Source organism: Aspergillus versicolor (genome assembly GCF_001890125.1).
Source record: "Aspergillus versicolor CBS 583.65 unplaced genomic scaffold ASPVEscaffold_8, whole genome shotgun sequence".
In the NCBI taxonomy this organism is placed as follows: Eukaryota; Fungi; Ascomycota; class Eurotiomycetes; order Eurotiales; family Aspergillaceae; genus Aspergillus; species Aspergillus versicolor.
Genome location: NW_024467531.1, coordinates 791,044 through 813,840, shown reverse-complemented (window position 1 = coordinate 813,840; position 22,797 = coordinate 791,044). Strand labels below are relative to the sequence as shown.

Sequence of the window (22,797 nt, the reverse complement as noted above, 5' to 3'; positions counted from 1 at the left end):
ACTCTTCACTCTCCATTATTATTCTTCACTTCGATTCTTCACTTCAGCTTGCGACGATCAGTTGGGGCCTTGGAGGCTGTCTTGTCTTCAGCCTGGCCCCAGGTCCTGACCCACAGTTGTTGAGGACTTGGGCACTTGGCGCGTGGGGGCTAATTATCACAGTACTATACACAGTCTACAGTATACTGAGTAAATGCAGTGAGATGAGGTCAGCTTATGGGCCCTTGCAGATGCAGTCAACATCTTCCGTGAACCTGTGTTGGATTACAGTTGGTTGTGATCATTCGTGGCCAAACCCTAACTGCTGTCCGTCGTCATGCGGCGCAGCGCTTATGACGGGCGGCGGCAGGGTTCCGTTCTGTTTATTAATTTAATTGGCTTGTAAATGGCGATCAGAGGGGCCAGCTATGGAAGAGACCGGGGCAATTATAACCTGCTGTCATTTGGCGATTCACGTCCCACTCTCCACTGCTGCGACACTCTGCCTGTCCTGTCCTCCACCAGTGCCCGATGCCATCGCTTCATCTGCAGTCGGCGTCTTGTCGGCTGAATTCTAACAAAGACGGCCCCATTCCGACCCTGGCGTGGCTTTATCTGCCTGGTCCTTGGTCTTTATTAGTGGAGACCAGCCATTCAACCTCATCCCAACACTCCCACTCATCCTTCTCCTTCTCCTCTCATCCCCTCACGTAGCAGCTGCTCGCAAAGCTATCCAAATGGAGTCTCTCACACCCCTAAAGCAATCTCTGGCCATCCGGCCAGAACACGTCGTCTCCTCTACGACCACAATCCGCGTCAAGCAACACAGCGCCAGCCTATCCAGCAGCAACTTCACAATCACCGGCGCACCAACCCCCGAAAGCCCCGAGGGCGCAAAGCTCTTCGCCGTCGACGGCGACTTCGCGTCATGGTCACAGCGCCGCCGGTTCTGCGACGCATCAGGTCTGCCCCTCTTCGAGATCTCGCGCAAGGATCTCGGCGTGACATTCTACCTCCATCTCCCCGGCGAGGGCGGCAGGAAAAAGGGTGGTAGTAGTGGAAAGGATGAATCCGAGCGCATCGCGACCATTGTCCCCAAGTACAGCGCGCTCAAGGACAAATTCGACGTGCATTTCCGGAATGTGGCCGCGGACGGCGAGGAGACGGTGCTGGAGGTGAGGGGCCAGAATATCTGGAAGTCCAAGACGCATGTCTACCACCGCGGGCATCTGGTGATGGTTGTCAAGTTGACGGATATGGTTTCGGTGTATATTCCGGGGAAACGGCCGTCTTGGGAGGTTGTTGTTGCCGAGGGGATGGATTTGTCGCTGGTATGGCTTTCGCCCTTTATATTTATTTCATAACTGACTTAACAGGCATCGGTTCTTGCGGTGCTTCTGGCCATGATGCTATACTCAAGCAGTGAGGCACCTCGCAATACCCTTACCAACTCGAGTTACTGATTCGTATCCAGGTGGCAAAGGGACAGCGCCGACGCAGCCGGGGTCGATGGTAGATGGCACCACTAAGGGATAGCTGGAATAGAAGCGTAGTCCAATGCTAATAGAGTACCTCATGATCAAGAATTATAAAATGACCCAGTCTATACGCCGCAAACTACGTGTAACAAGTGGATCTACTGAACTGATCCTGAAACGGTGGACTGGTCTGCTGTCAGCATGGGGGCCAACTCAAACTGGACCTCGTGGAGTATACTCGACGTAGAGCATTTGATCCGTCTTAAATAACCCTGGCGAGACTCATATTGCGTACTAGGCTATTCTAACTCTCAACGAGATGCCCTCAGCACTGTTGCGCCCTGGGATTTCCTGGCGATGAGTGCGCAATCCATAGTGAATGTGCTCTAGAATATGAATGGCATAGAAAGCGGGTTGCCTAATTGGGTAATTCCGCTGGGCATCTAATCTTACAACAGCTCGCCTGCAAGAATAACTGCGGGATCTCCTGATCATGAAGACTAATAGGATTGCAAGCGGCTACGCTGTTCAAAATTGGCCTTCCCAGCTCCGTATGTAGACCCGAGCTGTAGTTGCGGTTGAGATAACTCGCTCTCGTGCTTCCTTGTCCGTTGAAGCGCGGACATGTACGATGACTTTATCCGCAGAGGCGTCTCGAGTAATTGGTGCAGGGGTTGTGTGCCCATAAGGCCGGTGTTGTCTGGGAGTGAGATCTCGGACTGGGATTTGGATTGTTTGCTGCTGGAGATCAGTGCTGCTAGGCCTGTTACTGTTAGGTTGGAGTCGTAGAGTGCTCAGACACTAACACCAGTGCGGTAGAGGTTTCAGCGGCAATCTGGGGATTATCGGAAATAGCTTCATGGATTCCAATCCAGGTAGTGGCTCTTCACAAGTGAACCTGCAACTCCCTCCGACTGAGTTTAGCAGACAGCGGCGTCGGCATGGAAGCCCATGTCGTTTCCAGAGACTCGGATGGGATGCATGGGAGTATGACGTGGTCGCATTAGGGCTGGCTGAAGGAAAATAAATCAATCCGTCTCGTTCAGTCAGTGACTCGATGGTATACTGGAGCGTCATACGGATCAAAACTGTCCAAATATTGCTATGTCAGGGCTTAAATACAAACTATCGCCATGGGCTGTGATGTCTCTGATCTGAGATTCCTCCCACCGTGTTGGAAGACGGCTGATCCTATGCAGGTTGATGCAGCTGTATGCAGATCGATGAGACGGAGTTTGGGTTTCACCGAGTTTCCTCGCATGCTGCATGAGCCCATGCACGATGGCATTTCCTCCAGGCTGAAGTGGACACCGTTCCCTCTATTTCCTTTTCTTTATCAGGGAAGTTGGGTTGCGTCGCAATCAGCAAGGGAGATCAGTCACCCACTCTGCAACTCGCACTCCCAGTTTCTTAAATAATGAAAACTTCAAGTCTCTGGACGCTTCTTATTCCCGAGAAACCAGCATGGCACCTGGCAGGATGCACTTCGCGCATCGGGTGTGCGCCTCGAAGTCCTTCATCTTGGCTGCAGTGATACTCGCTCTGTTCTGCGGTCAGTTCGTCACAATTCACGTCTATTCTGTGGCTAATAAGCTCAGACACCTTTCTATATAGCTTCCCTGTCCCGATACTAGGCTACATGATCGAACACCGTCTGCAAATCGACCCATCCCAGACCCAGAATATAATCACAGCGTTGCTCAGTCTGCACGGGCTTGCGACTCTGGCATTCGCCCCCGTCATCGCGCACTTTGCGGGGAAATGCCCAACCAGAAAAGCCCCGTTCTTGATAAGCCTGGCTGGATGTCTTGTCGGTACACTCTTGCTTAGCTTGACTCCCTCTCGTATGTCCCTCGTCACAGGCCCCCAGTCGATACTGATAACTGCAGTCCCGGCTCTTTTTATAGGTCGTCTTATCCAAGGAATCGCCGGTGTAGCCACGTGGATTGTAGGATCTGCTACCTTGAGCGACCATGTGAAGCTGGGGAAAGTCTACGGAGTGTTCATGTCGTTGGTGAGCGCCGGGGTTGTGGCTGGCCCTGCAGTGGCCGGCGCTGTCCTGGAGCTGGCGGGATACTGGACTGCATGGTCTGTCCCATTAGGGCTTCTCCTCCTCGATATCCTCATGCGCTGCGCTATGATAGAATCTCCCAGGGCGCCATCGACTGCCACCAAGTCCTCATCTCCCACTCCAACGCCATCCACAGAACCCAGCGAGGCGTCCGCACTCCTACAAACCATTAACCAGCTGAACAACATGAACACCGCAGACCCAGACTACCAGCCCTGGCGCGACATTGGCCCAGAACCAGACCCAGACCCAGTGCCCGAACCCGGCTTCTACGAACTGATGCTCTCAGACTCCCGCGTCCTCGTCGGCCTCGCCAATACAGTCCTCAGCTCCGCCCTCCTCGCCAGCTTCGACACAACCCTCACCTTGCATATCCGCAATACCTTCGGCTGGGGCCCTCTCGCCGCGGGGATCATGCTCTTATCTCTACAACTCCCATTTCTCCTCCTCGGCCCTCTCGCCGGGTGGGTCCGCGACCGTGCGGGACTGCGGTATCCCACGACCGTGGGCTGGGCACTTCTTGCGCCGGTGATGTGGCTGATCGGTATTCCCGGCTCTGGGATATTCGCGCCCGAGTCACCGGTCAACACCGAGACGATGTTTATCTTTGCAGTGGTTGTGTTTGGCGTCGTTGTGCCGTTTGTGAGGGGAGCGGGCTTTTTGCAGGTTTCGCGTGAGTCCCTCTTATACTTATATTTATCGTATACCGGTATAGTATTAACTGCTCTGCAGTGGTCCAGAGCGAGTTCGAAGCGAAAGACCCAAGCTGGTTTGGTTATAATGGAGGGAGTAATCGGGCGTTTGCGCTGCAGGACATCGCACTCAGTACGGGGCTGATGGTCGGTCCGTTGATATCGGGGTTGTTGGCTGAATCTGCTGGGTATTACTGGGCGAGTTGTGCTTTTGGTGAGTCCTTCTGTTATTCTCCTGCAGTTCGTGTGTTAACCGATTTACAGCCATCTTGTGTCTCCTTTCGGCAGTTGCTTCGGTATTCTTCCTTGCCGATAAGCCAGTGGTAAGTGATGCGGATGTTTGATATGTTAATAGTAGATGAGTATATTAGTGAAAGAATGTATATCCGGCGTTACGCTTGACATTATTGATTATTGCAACGGCCGTTATACTGTAATTATCTCGTTCTATACTTCTTAATCAATCACACCGACTGATCTCTTTCGGCGAATTTTCAGTCCAAGTTTTAGAATTGTTTAATTTGACGATATCGATGATTTTCATTGACTGCATTGTTGGTGAAGCTTATAATTATTGTACACGTTTCGCCACGTCAAGTAATGGTTGTTTACTAATACTACTGGGGAAATAGTTATATATATATATATTAAATTGCCTCCGTCCAAGTAAAGTCCAAATAAGCTCAGTTCGCGCAAAATACATCTCATTCCACTGAAATTAATATGAAACAGTGATAATATGACCAAAAAAAAGCAGATATGGACGAAAATGAATATAAATAAATGACTATGTTTTTAGACCAAAAAAAAATGGGATGAGCCGGGATTGAACCAGCGACCTCACGATTCCAATGAACAAACCAAAGTAGACTTCAGTCGTGCGCTCTCCCAACTGAGCTATCACCCCGTCGATATGGTTTTGGCAAAATATTGTGCCTTACCAGGTGTCTTACCATTTTTATTGTATGGGCTGTAATCTACAAAATGTCTATAAATTAACCTGGAAGGCTGCAGTGCAGCTATATCTGAGTATATTATGCAGGTGTACCTGTTCAGCAAACAACCGATTTAGCATCCGACCAATCAGAAATGGGGCTGTGGTTTAGTGGTATAATGTTCCCTTAGCATGGGAGAGGTCCTGGGTTCGATTCCCAGCTGCTCCACTTTTTGCTTCTTGCTGTAAAGGACGAGAACTTTCTATTTTTGCCAGGCCTGTCTACGACACACTGGCCAGGGTAAGTTCCCACCGAAGCAGTACTATAACTACCTGTCCTGATCGGGAAGAGATATCCCGCGTATCGCTCAATACAAGTGTGCGCGACGATATCGTGATATAAATGAATCGCCACTGCACTAGGCGACGAATCATGCATACATTATATTCATAATAGCTCATTAATGCCAGTCATTAATACCGACGATGCATCTATCACACCCGCTTCTCACTAGGCCCCAGCTCAGCTATGAACCTGTTGCTGTCTCCCGAGTCCAGCTCCGACGGCAGAGCAGAGAGCTCAGACGGAGGAACCGGAGGGAACGCGCCCATTCCAGCTGTCTGCGGCAGTGGCAGTGGTTGTGCCGCCGCTGCCGGCGGTAGATGTTGTGGCCGTCCTTTGTAATGCCTCCAGAGGAAGAATGCGCCTCCAATCAAGATTATGCCTCCTACTGCTACGCCTGCGCCAATACCGCCTTTTGCGCCTGGTGATAGGCCGCCGCCACCGCCGCCGCCGCTGCTGCTGTCGTTGGCATCAGTGGTTGTGTCCGTCGGTGTCGTGGTAGGAGCAACACTTGTCGGCGGCAGAGAACTGGAAGTAGGCGCAGGTGTAGATGACGTCGGAGAGGGGTCTGATTGCTTAAGGATTCTAAACCCTCGCGACGGAGCCTCCGGTAGATCCTCATCGTACGGCTCATCAGTTGACGCAACAGGAGGCTTGAGACGATAGACGAATTGCCCACCACCGTCGTCGATTTCTTCGTCTGTCAAGCTAACTCTCCAAGCCCAGGTACCGCCGCTCTCGGAGTTGACGCTTGCTGAATTTACTGTTAATTTTATCCTATCTCCGTATAGACCAGGATTTGTGACATACCAGCTAGGCAGCTCGTAAAGTCCAGGCCGTGGTAACTGGTGAGCCAGAGGGATATATCGCCATTATCGTCGATTATTGGGTCTCCAGATACTGTCTCTTGCAGTGTGGCTATTAAACCATTAGCCGTGCACGCAATCCAACTGGCGAAATCCTACAATTGAGAACCCAGGCGAACTCCACGACGTCGTCTTGGGTTATATCGTTGACACCGTCAAAGTCAAACACGGTTGGATCCGGAGTCGTGAAGGCATATTGCGCGGAAGTAAAGGCAAACAAGCTCGACAAGCTCAGAAGCCCGTAGACGAGTCCGCGCAGTGTCATTATCATCTCGATTCTCCAGGTGGGAGATGTTGCAAAGGGGAATCGTCAGGCTTGGTGGATTGGGGGCCGCAGTTATTTAAAAAAGCTCCGCCACGTTCTGCATTGGCAAGCTCAGCAACGACCCTGCTCGCGGACGCTAGCTGCTAATGGCACGCCCATCTGCTGATCGATGCACCTGAGTTAGGGAAAACTTGAGCAATGAGAAATGACGATCATCTGTGACGCTCTTGGCAGCCTCGCGGTATCTCCCGAGCACAGCCTAATTCTTCAGGGCAACCAGAATTAGACAAGTATAGCAGAGTATTCTCCAAGGCTTGATATACCAGTGCCAGTACCAATACTCCTGTCTGTCTACCAGTCGTCCCATATTCCAATGGCTGTTATTTGTCGTATTTATCGTATTTTATCACGATCTAAGGAGCTGATCCCATACCCTGTGGCTGTATGTGCCAGACAGCTGGAATAGAATAGATACTTTCACATATAAACAACAGAGGACACTAACTGTATATTCCTAATAGAACGGCAATTCGATATATACAACTCAGTAGTACTTTGTTAAGCGAGACGTAAACATGGCTTAGTCATCTTGTCTCCACTGAATGATACAACACAACACCAACACATCACCATCACCAACACCAACATGCAATAAACAGTCAACACCAACAATGCCCTCCGTACAAATCCTCGACGGCGGCCTCGGCACCTCGCTAGAAGATAAATACGGCGTCCACTTCACTAGCACAAACACTCCCCTCTGGGCCTCCCACCTGCTAGTCTCAGACCCTGCAACGCTGCAAGCCTGCCAGAGAGACTTCGTCGACGCAGGAGCAGACGTGCTCCTCACGGCAACATACCAAGTCTCGCCGGAGGGGTTCGCACGCACTAAGACGACCGAATTCCCTGATGGAATTCCGCGCAGTGCTGTTCCCCGGTTTCTGGAAACCGCCATCCATGTTGCAGAGCAAGCTGCTTCTTCGCATGGTAAGATTGCCTTGAGTCTGGGTCCCTACGGGGCCTGTATGATCCCCGGCCAGGAGTACAGTGGCGAGTACGACGCGGAGCATGATAGCGAAGAGGCACTGTACCAGTGGCATCTGTCCCGGCTGCGACTGTTTCGAGATGCAGCGGGTGGCGATTTGCTTTCGCGGGTGCAGTATGTTGCGTTTGAGACGCTGCCGAGACTTGATGAAGTGCGTGCTGTGAGGCGTGCGGCTTGGGATGCTGGAGTTACGGCTCCAGTTTGGATTTCGTGTGTCTTCCCTCGTGAGGATGAGTGTTTGCCGGATGGGAGTAGCGTGGAGGAGGTTGTTGATGCAGCGGTGGCACCTATGCGGGGCGGAGTTGTGCCATGGGGCATTGGAGTGAATTGTACGAAGATCCAGAAACTATCTGGGCTGGTTGAAAAGTTTGGAACTTGTATTAGGCAGGTTATTGTTGCTGGTCACATCCTAACTGCGCCTGCTTTGGTTCTGTATCCAGATGGCACGAATGGGGAGGTCTATAATACCACTACGCAGGCCTGGGAGAAACGGGAGACTACGGATACTCGAGAGCAGACTGATAGGGTAGGGTCCCTCCCCTGTACTACGTGAGATGCTAACCAAGGCAGCAACCATGGGAAACCCAGCTTGAGCAGGTGGTCAATGATGCCAGCACAAAGGGCCATTTCGAGTCCTTCCTTATCGGCGGCTGCTGCAAGGCATCCCACCAGGATATCAAGAGGCTGCGCGAGAAGTTCCAGTAGCTCGACAAATGAACTGGCTTATGCAAACATGTCTTGCGATATTAAAATCTAATGGAAATGACTATACAAGCCAATCGACAAATCGGCCCCAAAGAGTGTTACTAGGGCCTGGCTGCGGCGCGATTTCTCCCTCCTGGAGACGCCCCGACCAAAGATCGATTTCATGGGCGCGAAGAAACTACACGAAATCAGTACAGATAAAAAAAAAAAAGAAATAAACAAGCAAACTGACCTTTGTGCGATACCAAAGCTTCCAGCCCAAGATCGGCGCAATGAACAGCGGGATACCGATATACGCTGCCACAAAGTCCGATGTATTCCACTGTCCTCTGAGAAACACCTCAAACCCAGCAACCAGAGTTATAACCGTCGATCCAATAAACCCAAACCAGGCCGCATAGGGCTGCAGTGGCGCAGACCAGGGCGACGTATCCCTCGAAACGCCCTGCGCCTTCATCGCCGCATAGAACCGAATATAGCAGAAACACAGCGTAGCCCAAGCAATCAGCCCGGAGATGGTGCTCAGATCGATCAGCCAGGTGAAGGCTTGGGAAGCGCCGCCGGATCCGAGGCTCAGATAGGCCAGCGGGCCGAAGAGCCAGGAGACAATGACTGCGATGTATGGGACACCGTGCTTGTTCACGCGGCCGAAGAACTGCGGCAGTTGGTGGTCGGTGGTCATGGCGACGATCATGCGAGATCCGACCCAGCAGTATGAGTTACCAGCCGTCCAGGCTGCGATGAGGATACAGGCGTTTACAATGGACGGCAGGGCCGCTATGCCTGCTTCCTTTATCGCAATGACAAATGGCGAGCTGTTGGCGTTGTCGTCGCCCGAGGTCAGATCTGGATTGCGCGGGTCCACGATCATGCCGATCAGGAGAGCACCCAGGATATAAAAGAAGCCAATACGGTAGGTAACGCGCTGGGCAGCCTTGGGGATAGACCGGTGGGGGTCCACGGATTCAGCCGCGGCAATGACGACGGTCTCAATACCAACGAAGCTATAGGAGGCATTGACAAAGGCAGACAAGAACCCCAGGAAGTGCCCAGTTGGTCCTGTAATTCCATCCAGGTCTGTCCAGGGGCCCGGAGTATGCCAGAAGCGAAACCCAATTGTCTCCTGCTTTGGACCACCACCAGCAGTAATCACAATAGACACAATGACCAAGCCCAAGAAGCAAAGGATCCGCACAGCCCCTCCAAAGACCTCGGTTTCGCCATAAACCCGCACATTCACCAGGTTCACAGCCAATATCAGCACCAGACTGACCGTAATCACCAGCGCCGGCGTTATATCCGTCCAATACGAAACGATCACAGCCGCCGCAGAGACCTCCGAGGCAAGCGAGACATTGTAGCAGTACCCATAGGTAATCGCCAGCGAGAATCCCACCGCAGGGTCAACAAACCGCGTTGCCCAGTGTGGGAACGAGCCCGCGGTGGGCAGCAGAGTAGCCAGCTCGGCGATACTCTGCATCACACACCAGAGCACTGCGCCGACCACGCCGTATGCGAGCAGCAGACCGGCGGGACCGGCTTTGGCGTACGCAGCGCCCGTTCCAACGAAAAGGCCTGTCCCGATGCCACCGCAGAAGCCGATCATGGTGACATGGTAGTTGCGCAGGGCACGCTGGGTCGCGCCGCGGCCGCCGACATTGAGCTGGAGCTCGCCTTTAGGGTTTATTCCTTGATCCTCGAGGGTTGGCTGATCCGGATGGATCGAGTCGATGCCCTCCCCCATGCTTCTGATTGTGCAACTGGTGAAAATATCAACAAAATCTGCAGCAGTCTCAATCTGCGATCACGCAAGCGGGTGGATAAGGCTTGTCAAGGAAGGCTAATCTATCTTGGTATAGTTTTTGTTCTTGGATCCACTTAGTGGGTATGTTGCCAAATGCTTGACTTGATAAGTGCTATCATTGAAGTTGAACCATTCCTTCCCACGTATCAGTAAATAAAACAACAGCTACTTTAAATACAACGTTCCATGGCTGTATCCATCAACTTATAACTATCCTGCTTTATACCTCTTCAGGTGACTGCTTATAGCGCACCAAGGATGGCGCTATAGGCGTCCTTCGCCTGGTAGTTCGAATCGAAGAGCAAAGGGCTCTCTTCTGCGCGCCAGGAGTCCTAGATGGAGTTATTATCTTCTGACTGCATACCAGGGTGGCTATAAAGATGTATTACCTTGTCAGAGACACCCCAGACGGTAATGCCAATGCACTTCTCGACACTCAGGCACGCGTTGACGACCTAAATCTGTTCAGTAGAGTCCAAGTTTAGAATGACCATCTACTCACATTCACCCAGTCGTCAGAGGAGCCTCCACCAATATCAAGCTCAGTAATCGCTACCTCGGACGCACCGGTCGACGCAAGTGCCTCGAGGGCTGCCTGGCATCCGGAGGTAGGGAAACCCCCAGCACTGTGAAGAGTCAGTATTGTACACGCCTGTTCGTAGGAGATACTTTACCCGTAATGAGATTGAGAGCCTAGAACAAAGTTAGTTTTGTAAGGATAGCTAGAGACGAATCAGACACTCACCAACTCCATCAATTGGAACTCCTGCAGCGATCCACTCGCCGACTTTGCTAACGAAACCCTGCGTTTTGGCGTAGGATGCATCGTCCAAGCTATCGCAGTCAGTCAACATGCCGTCGTTTCAGATAAAGGGACATACTTGTAGTCATTGATATAGAGCTTCGCGTCGGGATCAGCGGCACGAGCAGCTTCAAACGCGATGCGGACAAAGTCCTCTCCAAGCACATTGGAAAAGACACTGTCGCGGAGGGTCCCGTCCTCATCGAAGATCTCATTCACCACGTCCTAGGGCTGTTAGAGAAGCTATACAGGGGGGAATGGAGTACTCGGCGTACCCAAGCGTAGATTTGTCCCTTGTACTGGTTCATCACACCGGTGACATGGTCCTGGATGACGCCGGTCAGGGTATCCGGATCACTGATCTGGGAAACCCATGATGGAAGCTGAGAGTGCCAGACTGCCAGCTACAGTTAATAAAACTCCAAATGGGAACATAGAAGTACACCTACCAAGGGTGTGTCCTCGAACCAGCTTGTCGTTTTCCACCGCGTAGTTCACCTGTCTCATCAGTCACATATCCCGTAACTCAAGTCCACCAGAGCGAACAAGAACATACAACAGCGTCAGATCCGGAGAAGCTGAAGCTCCCCTGTGAGGCTACTCGGAGTCAGTATTATGTATACTATTCCAGAAGAACACTCACGCTCGGTTGCATCCCATTTCATGCTGTTCTCGCAGGTCAGGGCGCCAAAGTCAGAAGCAAGGATAGGCTCGTTCTGGCCATTCTCCAGCAGGGCCTGCTCGGCGATGTTTCCGAAATACAGCTTCCCAGCTGCGGTAAAGGCAGCATGAAGGCTCTGCGATTCCTGCCGGCTGAACAAGGATGCGGATGCAGCGGTGGCCAAAAGCGCCACGGAAGAGAAGTGGACCATTGTGAAAGACAATTTAAGAAGACTTGAAAGGCTGAGGAAGTCAAGTATCAGTGTTGTCAAAGCCAGCGTCCCTTGTGGTATATATAGATCCAGGGAGAGAGTTGTGACGTCAATTTGACCAGCTATTTAGGCAAAACTACAGTAGCAAAAGTATCTCCTTGTTTTCGTTTTAAGGTAGAGGACTCCGTGGTGGAGTGTAGCGGTGAGTGACTAACCCCTGGTGATTTCATATAAATTACGTTTGTAGGGTAGAAGTGAGAAGACCTGGAGCTGATACCTGATATAGTGAAGTAGGAGAGCCAAGACCGCAGAATAACCCAGGTTAAAGACCCGGATAATTGGAAAAAGACCAATCGACTTGGGGTCGAACGGCATTCGATCATTAGCCTGGACCAGCGGCAAGCCAGCATGTCGATCTGCTTTATCTGAGACACCGGTGCTCAGGCCCGACCCCTGACTCAGGCAATGCAGACTCGTATTGAAGAGATCGACATTTGTCTTCCCAGGTGTATAGGACGATTGCTTGTCCACGGAGTATAGTTCTGATGGTCGGGCACGCGACCGTTCTCGAAGAAGAAATCTCAGCAGAAGGCATGCCTGACGAGAAGCCCTAGACTTATCGTGCAACAGGGGGAACTCTGATTTGGGATCAAATTATCTGTTTGCATGGGTGGGACTAGACAATTGTGGGTAGCTGCCTGGCGTAGGTTGTTCCTGGAGCAAGATATTGTAGGGCTATATAAACAGAAGTCAGTACAAAACCTGCTGTGACAATATCTGTCTACTCCAGGAGTGATTGGCACTGTGCTAAGAGATGACTAGGGCGGAAATAAAATGTATCTTATCCAAAGAGTACGAGCTGCTAGATAGCCTGACTGCATTCTAGCCTGGATAAAATGAGCTCAGTATGTGAAGGTCATATTTGCGAATATATCAGCTACTAGGCCATTGCATCTGCCGAGGCATGTCGTGTCAGTGTGTTTGGAACCTACAGCTGTAGCATGTTTCATACCCGCACAAACCCCTTGTGGAGCACCAACTATTAACTACAGGAGTCTCAAGATCTTGTGGCTGCAGATTCTGTCCCACTAACGTCCCTGGGATGGGTGTGAGACGAGGTGTCGAACTTTATAGGAAGCTGCCAAGATATCCAGACTGAAACAAATCCAATATTTACGGATGGATACTATAGTTCTAGAACGAGAAGGGCCCGGTCTAACCCCACACAACGCGGCAAAGTCCCTGATTTAAGACCGAGAGATTCCCAAATGAGTGTTTGATGGTGATCATATACCGGATCCTTCAGGCGGGTTCTTCCGACAACCCACTGCACAGGGAGTAATCCATTAATCCACACTAGGGTTTTAATGGAAGAGCCGAGGGTGTATCTCGAGCAGGGTGTGGTATCTGGAGTTGACATTCCATCCCGTTTATCTGTATACCAATAGGATCTCGATAGGTTGAATTGCCATGTTATTCTGCTAGATATAGTTAATACTAGAACAGACTCTTCAATTTCGATCACCTGGATTTAGGCTATGATATTGTCCCGTTTTCCATTCCGTATCCCAAAGAGTAATATTGCGGTGGAATGCAGTTGATCGATGCACTCGGCAATGAGACTCGCCTGATCTGCCGAGACAGTTCAGCTAGGCTCTAAGGAGGTGCAGGTTGGGTTACATTCATTCAACAAGCTCTGACCTCTGGAGCCAGGGTACACATCCTTGATGTAGTTTAAGTCTGTTTCAGGGCTGATTCATGGCGGGGATCTGGCTTCCTCTAGTGGGTCTCCATCAATCGAGCTGCCCCTGGTCAGCAAGGCTGATATTGCAGTATCTGCAGCTCACCAACAGACAAAATATATTATATAAAAATAATAAAAACATACAAAACAGTCAGCCGCCATACTACTAACCAGCCGGCGTATGGCTGGTTGATGTCTTCCGCGAAATCGGCCTAATTGAGGATGAGATCTCATCCTTTCTTAATGGGCCAGCCTTCCAAAGCTATAATCGCTTTGGGAACATCCAAGGCTTCTAGAGGCCCATCTTTCAGGTGTTGAGGATGACGCTGGCATGCTTGTGCTCGACCTCTGCGACCAATGCTTTAGGTACAGGGCCGAACTCGCATAGATAATTATAGATAGATGGATAGCAGAATATTATCCAAGAGCTTTATATACCAGTGCCAGTACCAATACTCCTGTCTGTCTACCAAGTCGTCCACCCCCGCCGTGTAGCCCGCGCATGCACATTATCAGGGTGGTCGGAGCGCCATGAATGCTCCCACATCTCCATACCCAGCGACTGGCGGTGCTCCTCAACCTCTTCGACCTCATACCACTTTTCGTGAAACGAGTCCAGCTGTCCCGGCGTGAAGTATATACGACAGATGCGCTGCCACTCCTCGCCCCAGCTGCGACCAGGATGCACGAACAACAGCCCGGGGTGATATTCACCCGCCATGGGGCTGTATACGTCGACCATGCCGGGCATCCGGGGAGTGGTCGGTGGAGGTGCACTGGCATCTAACTCTAGCCTCTCATGCGCTTCCTGGAGCATCTGCACAGAATTACCGCGAGTGGCTTTCTCAGCTCCGTAGTGGACCATACAATCCTGTGTGCTGGCGCCCGGCAGGAAGTAGACATCCAGGCGAAAGTGGAATGGCTCCGGCCCCTGGGGCAAAATGTGGTCGTGCATGGATATAAGGTTAATTCCAAGTTCCTCAGAGTCAGGTAGCGGGCCCTCGGGGTGGGTAAAGTAGAAATTGAAGTTCATGAGAGGTGGGAGTGGGTGCTCTTCGTGGCTCTGGAAGACCATGAAGGAAGGGGTTCCGGCGTGATCTTGAAACGGTACAACGTGGGTTATGAGTGAGTATCCGGCGAACTGTGGTGGTGGAGGAGAGGGAGTTTCTCGACGCCCTTCTCTCTTGCGCACAGCCCGGGTACCTGCCATTGCGTATCTTGACGCACCGTCTCCTCGCATATTATACTCTTTTCGCCATCGATTTTTGGACTTGCACCGTGCACCCAGAGGAAACGGACAGTGATCGCGAACAATTCTAGAATTGCACAGCCGCCCTTGCATACCGAATCTGATTCTGTTGCGAAAACATCCTTGCTCGACGAGTTGATATTTGGCAGGAATGGGCTCGGGCTGAGTGTAACCTTTTGCGACGGTATTGTCGTTGATCTGGAGATATTTAAGACGAGGGAGCTGTGAAGCGACCTCCTCGAGCTGGATTGCGATACTGGGGGTTGTCTTGGGACACTCCTGGGTCGGGAGAACAAGGGATTCAATGCTGGCCGGAAGGGTGTCCTTCAGTTGGACCGTAGTTGGGGTCTCCGCATAGCCGCCGATGAGCATCTCGGTCAATATCGAAAGATATCGCAGCTTCGTGAAGTGGGATAGGGGGCCAAAATGGTCGCTGAATCGGTATTTTGCTGTACGTGAACCTGGCCGGAACTCATGTAGGACATCCAGATATTCCAACGTGTCTTTATACTTCTGAATGGCAGTCCAGACTTCACGGTTGGATATATGAGAGATAGTGCGCTTTTTACCGTTTATCTTCTCCTTGGTCTTGCTTCTGTCTTTGTCCCAGGAGAAGGTAAGGCTCTTCAGGGCTGTGGGGAGACTGAGCAGCGCGGTCACATCTTCGACTCTAGACGGCGACGTTTCTTTGGTGACGATATGGAGATGGTGTATATGACATTCACCACTATCCTTGATTTTCTCCTCAAATAAGGAACCGAAGCCGTCCGGGTCGAAGTTGTATAAATAAAGCGTGCGCAGACCGTGGAGATAGAAGACAGGCCATATCTCATTCAGTCTCAGCGGAGGTTGTTTTATATCCTCTTTATCAATATCAGGGCCTTCCTCGGAAAATGCAGGAACTTCACCAAAAAGGTGCAGCTCTTTGAAGCTGGATAGCCGGCCTGGTACACCTGAATCAGCTTTCTGCTGGTCCAGTGCTGTGCGAAAAATAGACCCTAAAAATATATCTGATGCTGGAACACACGCATATACCGTCGATAAATTTGGTAGGTTGGTTAGGGTCAGCGCTATCAAAGGCCGCTTGTCTCGATAGCCATTGCACTTAGTAAATATGGCATCCATAAACAGAGATCCAAGCTCGCTCGACAGTCCAGCATGCTGGATGGCTGATCTGACGACTTCCTTATCATGGGATGTAAATTGAAACTGCTCATCTCCATCCTGGAGCTCGCGATTTCTCTCGATATAGAATGGAGGGCAAGCTCCCCAGTTGCCGATAGCCAACACTTGCACCGTGGCTGCAAGGTCTGGGTTTGTAACTACCGTGCGCAGGAACTTCCAGAGGGAGCTGTAAGAATGCCGTGTGCCATTATAAGTCCAGCTTGAGTAGACGCGGGGGAGAAACACCTGATGGTGTTTGCGGTTGACGAGGAGGAGACGGCTGAGGCCATTGATGTCGACGAGGTCCTCGTTGTAAACGTCTTTCGATGTAAAAGCAAAATAAAAAATTTCGTCGATGAGCTCGACAGGGAGGTCAGTAAGGTCAGGCATGAGAACGACAGATGAAGAAAGAGAGAGACGAAGTGGGAGTGAGGGAGAACGTGAGGGTAGCGGTATTTCTGTATTTAATGTTTACCGTACAAGCGGATCTGTAGCCGCCCACGCGATCCACCCTGACGACCCACTTACGGACCCACCTGGTTAAATTAGGCTTGTAGATTGGATGTCACTGTATGTCTGTATGTACTATGTATCGGTATTGTACACATGCAATAGCCCACCCACACAGTCGTCCGTGATTGGGAGATTCCTATTGTCTTGTTACCAGTCCATTCTTCCAGAATACATACCAGGCATAAAATTGCTTCAGACTGATATCGTACTCTGCGGCCACCGTGGCGCAGGTTGCATCTGAACCTATGCAGAGATCAACATTCGCTTTCTAGACCTCCCACCCTAAGCAGGCTACTACAGTGTATACGATACCACCGTCTCCATGACACCGTCACTGCTGTATCTCTTACGGATGCTCCAAGAGATCCGGTTACCCCAGCCCAGGCTGGTAATATACTGTCTACATACTCCCCTCCACGGAATTCTATTGTAGCGGGAGACTTCAATACCTATTACCCACGTCACTTGGGTAATGCAGTCATACGAGAAATCCTTCTGTGATCCCAGAAGAACGGCAGCGGGGTAGCTGTTATCGTCGCCAGCCAGTTGTCTGATGAGTGGGACCTGAATTGGTCGGGTCTAATAATAGGAATATAATACTGGTGTAAATTTATTAGTGGAGGATTATAAGGAGAGAGATCGTGTCTGCGGGAGTATATGTCATGGATGGCCTTGCGGTGGCTGTATTCCGCAGTTTAGGTTACCGGCTACATGGCTTGGTTGCATAAGATAAGCTGACCGCATATATATTTTATTAGTCGAGGTTTCTATCGGTCAAAGGAACCACCTTTGATATATCGGGCACGTAATCAGCAGGGCTGAGTGGGTACGCCCCAGGTTTCTGGTCGAGGCGGGGTTCTCGTATCACTTCCCTATAGTCACACGACAGCTCGACTATTCTGCGGAGGTCGGCAAATAAGCGCAGTCGTGTGTGTTGGTCTGCCTATACGAGGTGGCTATGTTCCATAGCAAGTTAATCGCGATATTCATCCACTATACTTTAATGCGCAAGCTGGAAAACAACGCAAGAGGCCTGATCTCTAGAGAGACATCGCCGATTCCGGATGCTGAGATATTGCCAGTAGCCATGGTAAGATGAGGAACAATCTACTGGTTGCCTTAAACTAATCCGAGGAACCTAAAATGGCAGTGCTACAATGCGCCGGAAAAGGCAGCCTACGTCTATATGATTTTCTAAAATTATCTCCAAGACAGGGCACCTCGCGGCTCAATAGCCGAACTATCTACAAAGTAAACTTTCCTAAACCACGGCCCATCGCCTAGGCGAGAAACTCCATACCCGACACTCAAGGCCGGTGGCAAGTTCTCCAAAAATAAACAGGGGCTATGTCTAGGGTTTACCACACAATATATGGAAGTAGACAGAGAGCCAAAGTATAGTACTAATCATAATTTAGCAAGTTTCCTGTGTTTTACGGCCCACGAGATGGAATCCATGGATGCAGTCAGACATGACATCATACTATTTCAGGTGACCTAGGGCTGTGAGACAAATAGCACGCCGAAATAGAACAGAGGAGTAGATACGAGGCTGAATACCATCATGACTTACTATCCTATAGTGGCTGAGGCGTCTAGTATCATCGAATGGCGATGTCATATATTAACTTGACGTCTATAAAAGGTCCCTCTGCCCGTGTAAACTGGGAAGTATCATCCAGCAACAATCTACTTCTACTATCAACTACTCTTCTACCCTTTAATAACAAACACAACTCAAAATGAAGTTCTCTTCAGTCGCCCCCCTTCTCGCTGCCGTCCCCGGCACCCTTGGCGCTGCCCTGCCCCTCGCTACAAGAGGACAAGACGCAGCTCAGATCACCTTCATCGGTGCTGCCGACGCCCAGTTCACCCAGGACTTCCCCAAGGATGGCTCCGCAGTTACAATCAGTACGTATCACTATGCTTACTCTGTAACATGTCTAACAAAGTCTCCTAGCCAACCCCCTAAGCATCTCACACATCTCCTCCAACAACCCAGATGTCACCTGTACCTTCACCGGAATCGACGACAGCTCAACCACCACCAACGGTGTTGCATTTGTCGACGTCGGCCCTCCCCAGACTCAGGTCCAGGGATCTTGCAAGCGGATCTGGCACCCTGAAACAAGAAGCCCAAACGGCGGAGCTGCAAGGGAGGTTGAGATTACCTTCACCGGGGCTGCAGATGCGCAGTACAAGCAGTCGTTTCCCATTGATGGCGGTGTTTCCACCATAGGTACGCACCTTTTTCACTTCAGGTAATATATGAGTCAACGCTAATGGTTTACTGTCTAGGCGAGTCACTCAGTGTCTCGCACATTTCGTCTAGCACTGGCGGGGTTAAGTGCACATTCTACGGCGTCGATGGCAGCAATACCGTTGTTGAGGGCGCCCAGACTGTTGATGTTGGGCCCCCCCAGACTCAGTCTGCTGGACACTGTGCTCACCTTTGAGTCTTGACTTGATTTGACTTTTATGTCTTGATTTGGGTCTCTGCTTGAGAATCCTGCATTGATGATGAGGTGATTTGTTTAATCGTTTATTGTGATTTTCTTTTCCAATCAGTTGTATTACAAGTAGAGTATGTTGCGGAGGAATCAGATTTCTGTCCTTATAGCTGAATGATATTTATTTATCACACGGTTTTAATACGAATTGGCTTTCTACATATCTAACCATGGGAAATCAGACCATCCCCATGTAGCAGTCTAGAGATGCCTACCAGAGTTTAATGTAAGTCCCAACCGGCCGACTATAATGCTGATCCATAAGCACGATTTCCTTTAACAGAGCATCATATATAGAGTATTCTGTATAAACCAAATGAGAGAGAGCATATCAACGGCCGAATCCCAGGATAAAGCAAACAAGAAACAACAAGCACAAGCGCCGGACTCTGACGAAAGATCGAGGTATACCTCTTATTAGTGGCCAGAGATCTTTTCTTATAATACGCGGAGGTGTGCTCTCCATGCCGATGATAGTATTCTTGGCCAGGACCTTGCCTGTGTCCGTTGGGTTGATTTCAGAGACCAGAGACTCCATCATGGCTTGGGCCTTGGTTGTGCTTTCAAAGGGCTCCGTTAGCGTGCCCATGTAGTAGGCAACGAGTCGCCATAGCGCCATGTAATCTTCTATCTCCTGTTCACTAATGTAGATGCCCTGAGGCGGCGGGTCCGAGCCAGACAACCATGGTACTGAATATATTTATGGTGGCAATGCAGTCCAAATCATTGACTGGAATGCCATACTTGTCAATATCGTAGTATTCGGGGCTCTGTTCCACCAAGCTGAAGATCTTCATGCTCATGTCTTGCGCGGCATAGATCTGCACGCGAGTTCCATTACTTTTTTTTGTGAAAGGCGAGGTTTAGCTGCGAAAAGAGCACAATGATCGGCCTGCTCGAACGCTTCTACGACCCCAGATCAACAACAAGTCTCTCAACGAGATGAACCCTCGCCTCTACCGGGAGCCGCTGATAGATTGTCTTTTGTCTATACTTATTGATTCATTTTTCGGTCTTATTTGAATCAGTTCTAGTATCTTTGGGGTTTCACAGCTGAGTGTGAAACTATTGACTGACCAGGATCCTGTCTTTCGGAGATCCTCGGTGATCGCCAGCCGGCTGCTTCTGCGGACACACTATCGAAATGGGATCTGCGCTTGACAGGTTCCATCTGATTACTTGGATGTGTTGGTTTGAAGAAGACTGGATGGTGCAGTGGAAACCTTTATGTATTTAAGCCTTTCGCGCTCTCGCAAATCCTCTTTTCCCATCCTGCATCTTGCACAGCAACACCAGCACAATGAAGTTCATCAGCTCTGTCGCTCTCGTTGCTTCCCTGGCGGCCTCCACTGTAAACGCCCAGTCCTTCCAGGCAAACAGTGTCGTGACCAACCTAAACGACGTCAAACGGGAAGCCCAAGCCCTGCACAACAGCTTGGAGCTGCTGCCCAGCAGTCTCGACGTGTGTTCATCCGTGTTATGATCTACCATACCGTGCTGACCAAACAAACGAATAGGCCAATGCCTTGCAGTCGAGTCTTGACAGAACCGTGACCAGCCAGCATGCCTGGGTTGATTCTATCATCGATGTATGTCTGCCTTATCCTTTGCCTCGTGGGGTCCCTCTAATGTCTCTTAGTCGGGCTATATCAACTGCAGAGGCCTCGTCAGGGATCTCGGCAGGGCGGCCGATGCAGCCGAAGACATGTCCGCGCCCTTTATCCAGGTGGCTGCGTCGAAACCAGTCCAGCAGCGCATCGGGAGGATTGCGCCCAAGGTCCACAGTATTGGGGCTCTCTTCCGGCGTGTAAGTGATGTGGTCTTCCTGTCCCAATCCAGCTCTAATTCTTTCCCATCATCAGGGCTACAAGGATGGTATCCCATACACGATCCAGAAATACTGCTCTGGCATGAAGGGATTTGATCAGGAGATGCACACGTCGAATGCGGACAGGGCCCGTGGTGCTCTTAATCGAGTCTACCAGGCTCTTAAGGACGGCGTGGACCAGGGTGATGATGACGAGTAAGCGGTTGAGTGCCAGTGGCAGATGATGACATTCTGCAATGTGGGAGCATCATTCTTTGCTTTTATTCAATATCTCACGTCAGCACGCTCGGACTATTCCAATAGTCCGGGAGGAAATGAAATCATAAGCGTGTCAGGATCTGCTGTGCATAATTGGTTTGTCTGAAGGAAACGACGTGCAGCACGCATTAACCAGTATAAATTGATTCGATTCATCCATTGTAACTCCAATGAGAGCCAAGAAGCGGATATCATTTCTCTGTTATTCCAAGCTTGTTCCCTTTTTGTTTTGCCAGGTCACCAAAGTCCAGCTGTCGAACTTGAACAGTTCCAGACGTCCAGTCCATGACTTTATAGAAATTTGAAACTTTATAATCCCCTCTGAAGGGCTGAGGAACAATAGTTGGACTGGGTTTGGTAGCTCTTTGCTCCACCGAAGGCAAAGGCAGCCACAGAGGAAAGGGAGAGGATGCTGAGCTTGCCCATTGTTGGTGAGAAGGAGTGGGGGTGTTTGAACTGTTAAGTGATTGAGATGGTGACTGTCAGATAGTTCGAGGGAACAGAGGGTATTTATAGTCCGCATCTCACCTACGCACACCGTCAAGTCTGATATAGCGGACTCTGATGGATGACCCTTCATTGGTCAACTTCAAGACTTCTAAGATAGTAAAAGGACACGCCAGTACACTACACACCCCGAGTAGCTTCAACTACCATCAGAGACTTCCTGCTCAACCAGCACGGTAGTCAAAATGAGCAGAAGCGACTGCAACGTGCACGCCGTGGAATTCCGCGAGGCCAAACCCTCCCACGGCGATGCGTCACGGCCAGTTGCAGACTTGCTCCGCTTGGACAACCGATCAGTTATAAGTAAGACTCTCCAGTCGTAATCCTTGGATAGATTAAGCCAAGTTAGAATGACTTTTGTAAGTGTTTTCGCTGTAAACTTGTACAAGACACCGAAATAATGAATGTTTTGGTAAGTCTACCTAGTATGAAGCGGGTTATATACAGTCTAATATGGTCCATCGTAGAACAGCCCCCGCCAATATTAGACCTGATCCAAGCTGTCTGAACTAGCAGCTGTCGGTATGGCCATCACCTCCATTCTTGCACGCGTATCCGCACTTCTGGATGACCTTGATCTCGCCGTTCGATCCTCCAAGACACTCAAACAAGGCATTGTCCCTGGTGATGCCAGGGAAGTCATCCTTGGCATCTTCAACGGCGTTTCGGATCTGGGTGTCGTAGTTCCCTGTCATCATAAGCAATTATTTTTATTACAATATTGGACCGGCGTTACAGACCTCTGCTGAGAAGGGCCGAGGCGCAGTAGTTGAACTTGGTTTGGCAGTTCTTTGCTGCACCGAGAGAGGCAAAGGCAGCCACGGAGGCAATGGAGAGGATGCTGAGCTTGACCATTTTGGTAGGAAGATTGAAGGTGTTCTGGATTGGTGAAGTAATTGAGATGATGATTGTGAGATAGTTCGAGGGACCAGAGGGGTATTTATATTCCACATCTGGCTACTTACACCGCATGTCGACTATATAGCGGGCTTTGTCGGAGCCTTCATCGACATCAGGGCTTCCTAAGATAGTATTATACGACCCTGTCCAGGCTGCAGATCAGCAGGTCTTGGCTACGAATATGCCCTCTCTGGACGTAGCCCCATCCTTCCATCTCGAGATCGGCCAGGCACAGCCCCAGGACCCTGGATGCTCCACTGTAGGCTGG

At 50.5% G+C, this 22,797-nt stretch overlaps 9 protein-coding genes and 2 non-coding genes across 11 annotated transcripts; 5 read left to right on the top strand and 6 right to left on the bottom strand.

The window, feature by feature from the left end:
* The first annotated feature begins 346 nt into the window (after positions 1-346).
* Positions 347-1,577, top strand: ASPVEDRAFT_820770 (uncharacterized protein). Its single transcript, XM_040817132.1, has 3 exons — positions 347-1,310; positions 1,356-1,401; positions 1,454-1,577. Exons 1-3 carry the CDS (start codon positions 717-719, stop codon positions 1,513-1,515), a joined length of 702 nt encoding a protein of 233 aa, XP_040670644.1. The 5' UTR covers positions 347-716; the 3' UTR covers positions 1,516-1,577.
* Positions 1,578-2,796: 1,219 nt separating this feature from the next.
* On the top strand, positions 2,797-4,716 carry ASPVEDRAFT_173567 (uncharacterized protein). Its single transcript, XM_040808743.1, has 4 exons — positions 2,797-3,009; positions 3,056-4,201; positions 4,261-4,434; positions 4,485-4,716. The coding sequence occupies exons 1-4, from the start codon at positions 2,922-2,924 to the stop codon at positions 4,562-4,564; spliced, it is 1,488 nt and encodes a 495-aa protein (XP_040670643.1). The 5' UTR covers positions 2,797-2,921; the 3' UTR covers positions 4,565-4,716.
* A 315-nt stretch (positions 4,717-5,031) lies between these two features.
* Positions 5,032-5,127, bottom strand: ASPVEDRAFT_t109. Its single transcript has one exon. It is a non-coding gene; the product is annotated as a tRNA-Phe (tRNA).
* A 184-nt stretch (positions 5,128-5,311) lies between these two features.
* ASPVEDRAFT_t113 lies at positions 5,312-5,383 on the top strand. The gene has a single exon. It is a non-coding gene; the product is annotated as a tRNA-Ala (tRNA).
* A 238-nt stretch (positions 5,384-5,621) lies between these two features.
* On the bottom strand, positions 5,622-6,679 carry ASPVEDRAFT_44422 (uncharacterized protein). The gene is made up of 3 exons (XM_040813044.1): positions 6,463-6,679; positions 6,308-6,415; positions 5,622-6,251 (listed from the first exon to the last, which is right to left on the bottom strand). Exons 1-3 carry the CDS (start codon positions 6,632-6,634, stop codon positions 5,650-5,652), a joined length of 882 nt encoding a protein of 293 aa, XP_040670642.1. The 5' UTR covers positions 6,635-6,679; the 3' UTR covers positions 5,622-5,649.
* Positions 6,680-7,299: 620 nt separating this feature from the next.
* On the top strand, positions 7,300-8,378 carry ASPVEDRAFT_137522 (homocysteine S-methyltransferase family protein; the record flags this gene model as incomplete). The annotated part of the gene is made up of 2 exons (XM_040807400.1): positions 7,300-8,199; positions 8,244-8,378. The coding sequence occupies 2 exons, from the start codon at positions 7,300-7,302 to the stop codon at positions 8,376-8,378; spliced, it is 1,035 nt and encodes a 344-aa protein (XP_040670641.1).
* Positions 8,379-8,439: 61 nt separating this feature from the next.
* ASPVEDRAFT_137808 (putative amino acid permease) lies at positions 8,440-10,122 on the bottom strand (the record flags this gene model as incomplete). The annotated part of the gene is made up of 2 exons (XM_040807432.1): positions 8,440-8,556; positions 8,611-10,122. 2 exons carry the CDS (start codon positions 10,120-10,122, stop codon positions 8,440-8,442), a joined length of 1,629 nt encoding a protein of 542 aa, XP_040670640.1.
* Positions 10,123-10,273: 151 nt separating this feature from the next.
* ASPVEDRAFT_820644 (endo-1,4-beta-xylanase) lies at positions 10,274-12,066 on the bottom strand. Its single transcript, XM_040817131.1, has 10 exons — positions 11,628-12,066; positions 11,541-11,581; positions 11,434-11,482; positions 11,260-11,381; positions 11,064-11,209; positions 10,928-11,016; positions 10,857-10,875; positions 10,685-10,808; positions 10,572-10,637; positions 10,274-10,514 (listed from the first exon to the last, which is right to left on the bottom strand). Exons 1-10 carry the CDS (start codon positions 11,854-11,856, stop codon positions 10,425-10,427), a joined length of 975 nt encoding a protein of 324 aa, XP_040670639.1. The 5' UTR covers positions 11,857-12,066; the 3' UTR covers positions 10,274-10,424.
* A 2,000-nt stretch (positions 12,067-14,066) lies between these two features.
* On the bottom strand, positions 14,067-16,403 carry ASPVEDRAFT_137144 (uncharacterized protein; the record flags this gene model as incomplete). Its single annotated transcript, XM_040807361.1, has 5 exons — positions 14,067-14,383; positions 14,432-14,971; positions 15,065-15,481; positions 15,578-15,802; positions 15,875-16,403. 5 exons carry the CDS (start codon positions 16,401-16,403, stop codon positions 14,067-14,069), a joined length of 2,028 nt encoding a protein of 675 aa, XP_040670638.1.
* Positions 16,404-18,213: 1,810 nt separating this feature from the next.
* ASPVEDRAFT_153196 (uncharacterized protein) lies at positions 18,214-19,189 on the top strand. Its single transcript, XM_040808342.1, has 3 exons — positions 18,214-18,437; positions 18,487-18,765; positions 18,825-19,189. Exons 1-3 carry the CDS (start codon positions 18,269-18,271, stop codon positions 18,980-18,982), a joined length of 606 nt encoding a protein of 201 aa, XP_040670637.1. The 5' UTR covers positions 18,214-18,268; the 3' UTR covers positions 18,983-19,189.
* Positions 19,190-22,138: 2,949 nt separating this feature from the next.
* On the bottom strand, positions 22,139-22,484 carry ASPVEDRAFT_86252 (uncharacterized protein; the record flags this gene model as incomplete). Its single annotated transcript, XM_040817812.1, has 2 exons — positions 22,139-22,317; positions 22,370-22,484. The coding sequence occupies 2 exons, from the start codon at positions 22,482-22,484 to the stop codon at positions 22,139-22,141; spliced, it is 294 nt and encodes a 97-aa protein (XP_040670636.1).
* Between the last annotated feature and the right edge of the window lie 313 nt (positions 22,485-22,797).

Coding starts and splice junctions, on each gene's coding strand:
- ASPVEDRAFT_173567 (XM_040808743.1), top strand. CDS start 2,922: ATGGCACCTGGCAGGATGCACTTCGCGCATCGGGTGTGCGCCTCGAAG. Junction 4,202..4,260: donor GGGCTTTTTGCAGGTTTCGC/GTGAGTCCCTCT, acceptor ACTGCTCTGCAG/TGGTCCAGAGCGAGTTCGAA. Junction 4,435..4,484: donor CTGGGCGAGTTGTGCTTTTG/GTGAGTCCTTCT, acceptor ACCGATTTACAG/CCATCTTGTGTCTCCTTTCG.
- ASPVEDRAFT_820644 (XM_040817131.1), bottom strand. CDS start 11,856: ATGGTCCACTTCTCTTCCGTGGCGCTTTTGGCCACCGCTGCATCCGCA. Junction 11,382..11,433: donor GGTTCGAGGACACACCCTTG/GTAGGTGTACTT, acceptor TGTAGCTGGCAG/TCTGGCACTCTCAGCTTCCA. Junction 10,515..10,571: donor TCTGGGGTGTCTCTGACAAG/GTAATACATCTT, acceptor AACTCCATCTAG/GACTCCTGGCGCGCAGAAGA.
- ASPVEDRAFT_820770 (XM_040817132.1), top strand. CDS start 717: ATGGAGTCTCTCACACCCCTAAAGCAATCTCTGGCCATCCGGCCAGAA. Junction 1,311..1,355: donor AGGGGATGGATTTGTCGCTG/GTATGGCTTTCG, acceptor CTGACTTAACAG/GCATCGGTTCTTGCGGTGCT. Junction 1,402..1,453: donor CATGATGCTATACTCAAGCA/GTGAGGCACCTC, acceptor ATTCGTATCCAG/GTGGCAAAGGGACAGCGCCG.
- ASPVEDRAFT_153196 (XM_040808342.1), top strand. CDS start 18,269: ATGAAGTTCTCTTCAGTCGCCCCCCTTCTCGCTGCCGTCCCCGGCACC. Junction 18,438..18,486: donor TGGCTCCGCAGTTACAATCA/GTACGTATCACT, acceptor AAAGTCTCCTAG/CCAACCCCCTAAGCATCTCA. Junction 18,766..18,824: donor TGGCGGTGTTTCCACCATAG/GTACGCACCTTT, acceptor TTTACTGTCTAG/GCGAGTCACTCAGTGTCTCG.
- ASPVEDRAFT_44422 (XM_040813044.1), bottom strand. CDS start 6,634: ATGATAATGACACTGCGCGGACTCGTCTACGGGCTTCTGAGCTTGTCG. Junction 6,416..6,462: donor GTTCGCCTGGGTTCTCAATT/GTAGGATTTCGC, acceptor ATGGTTTAATAG/CCACACTGCAAGAGACAGTA. Junction 6,252..6,307: donor CTTTACGAGCTGCCTAGCTG/GTATGTCACAAA, acceptor CAGTAAATTCAG/CAAGCGTCAACTCCGAGAGC.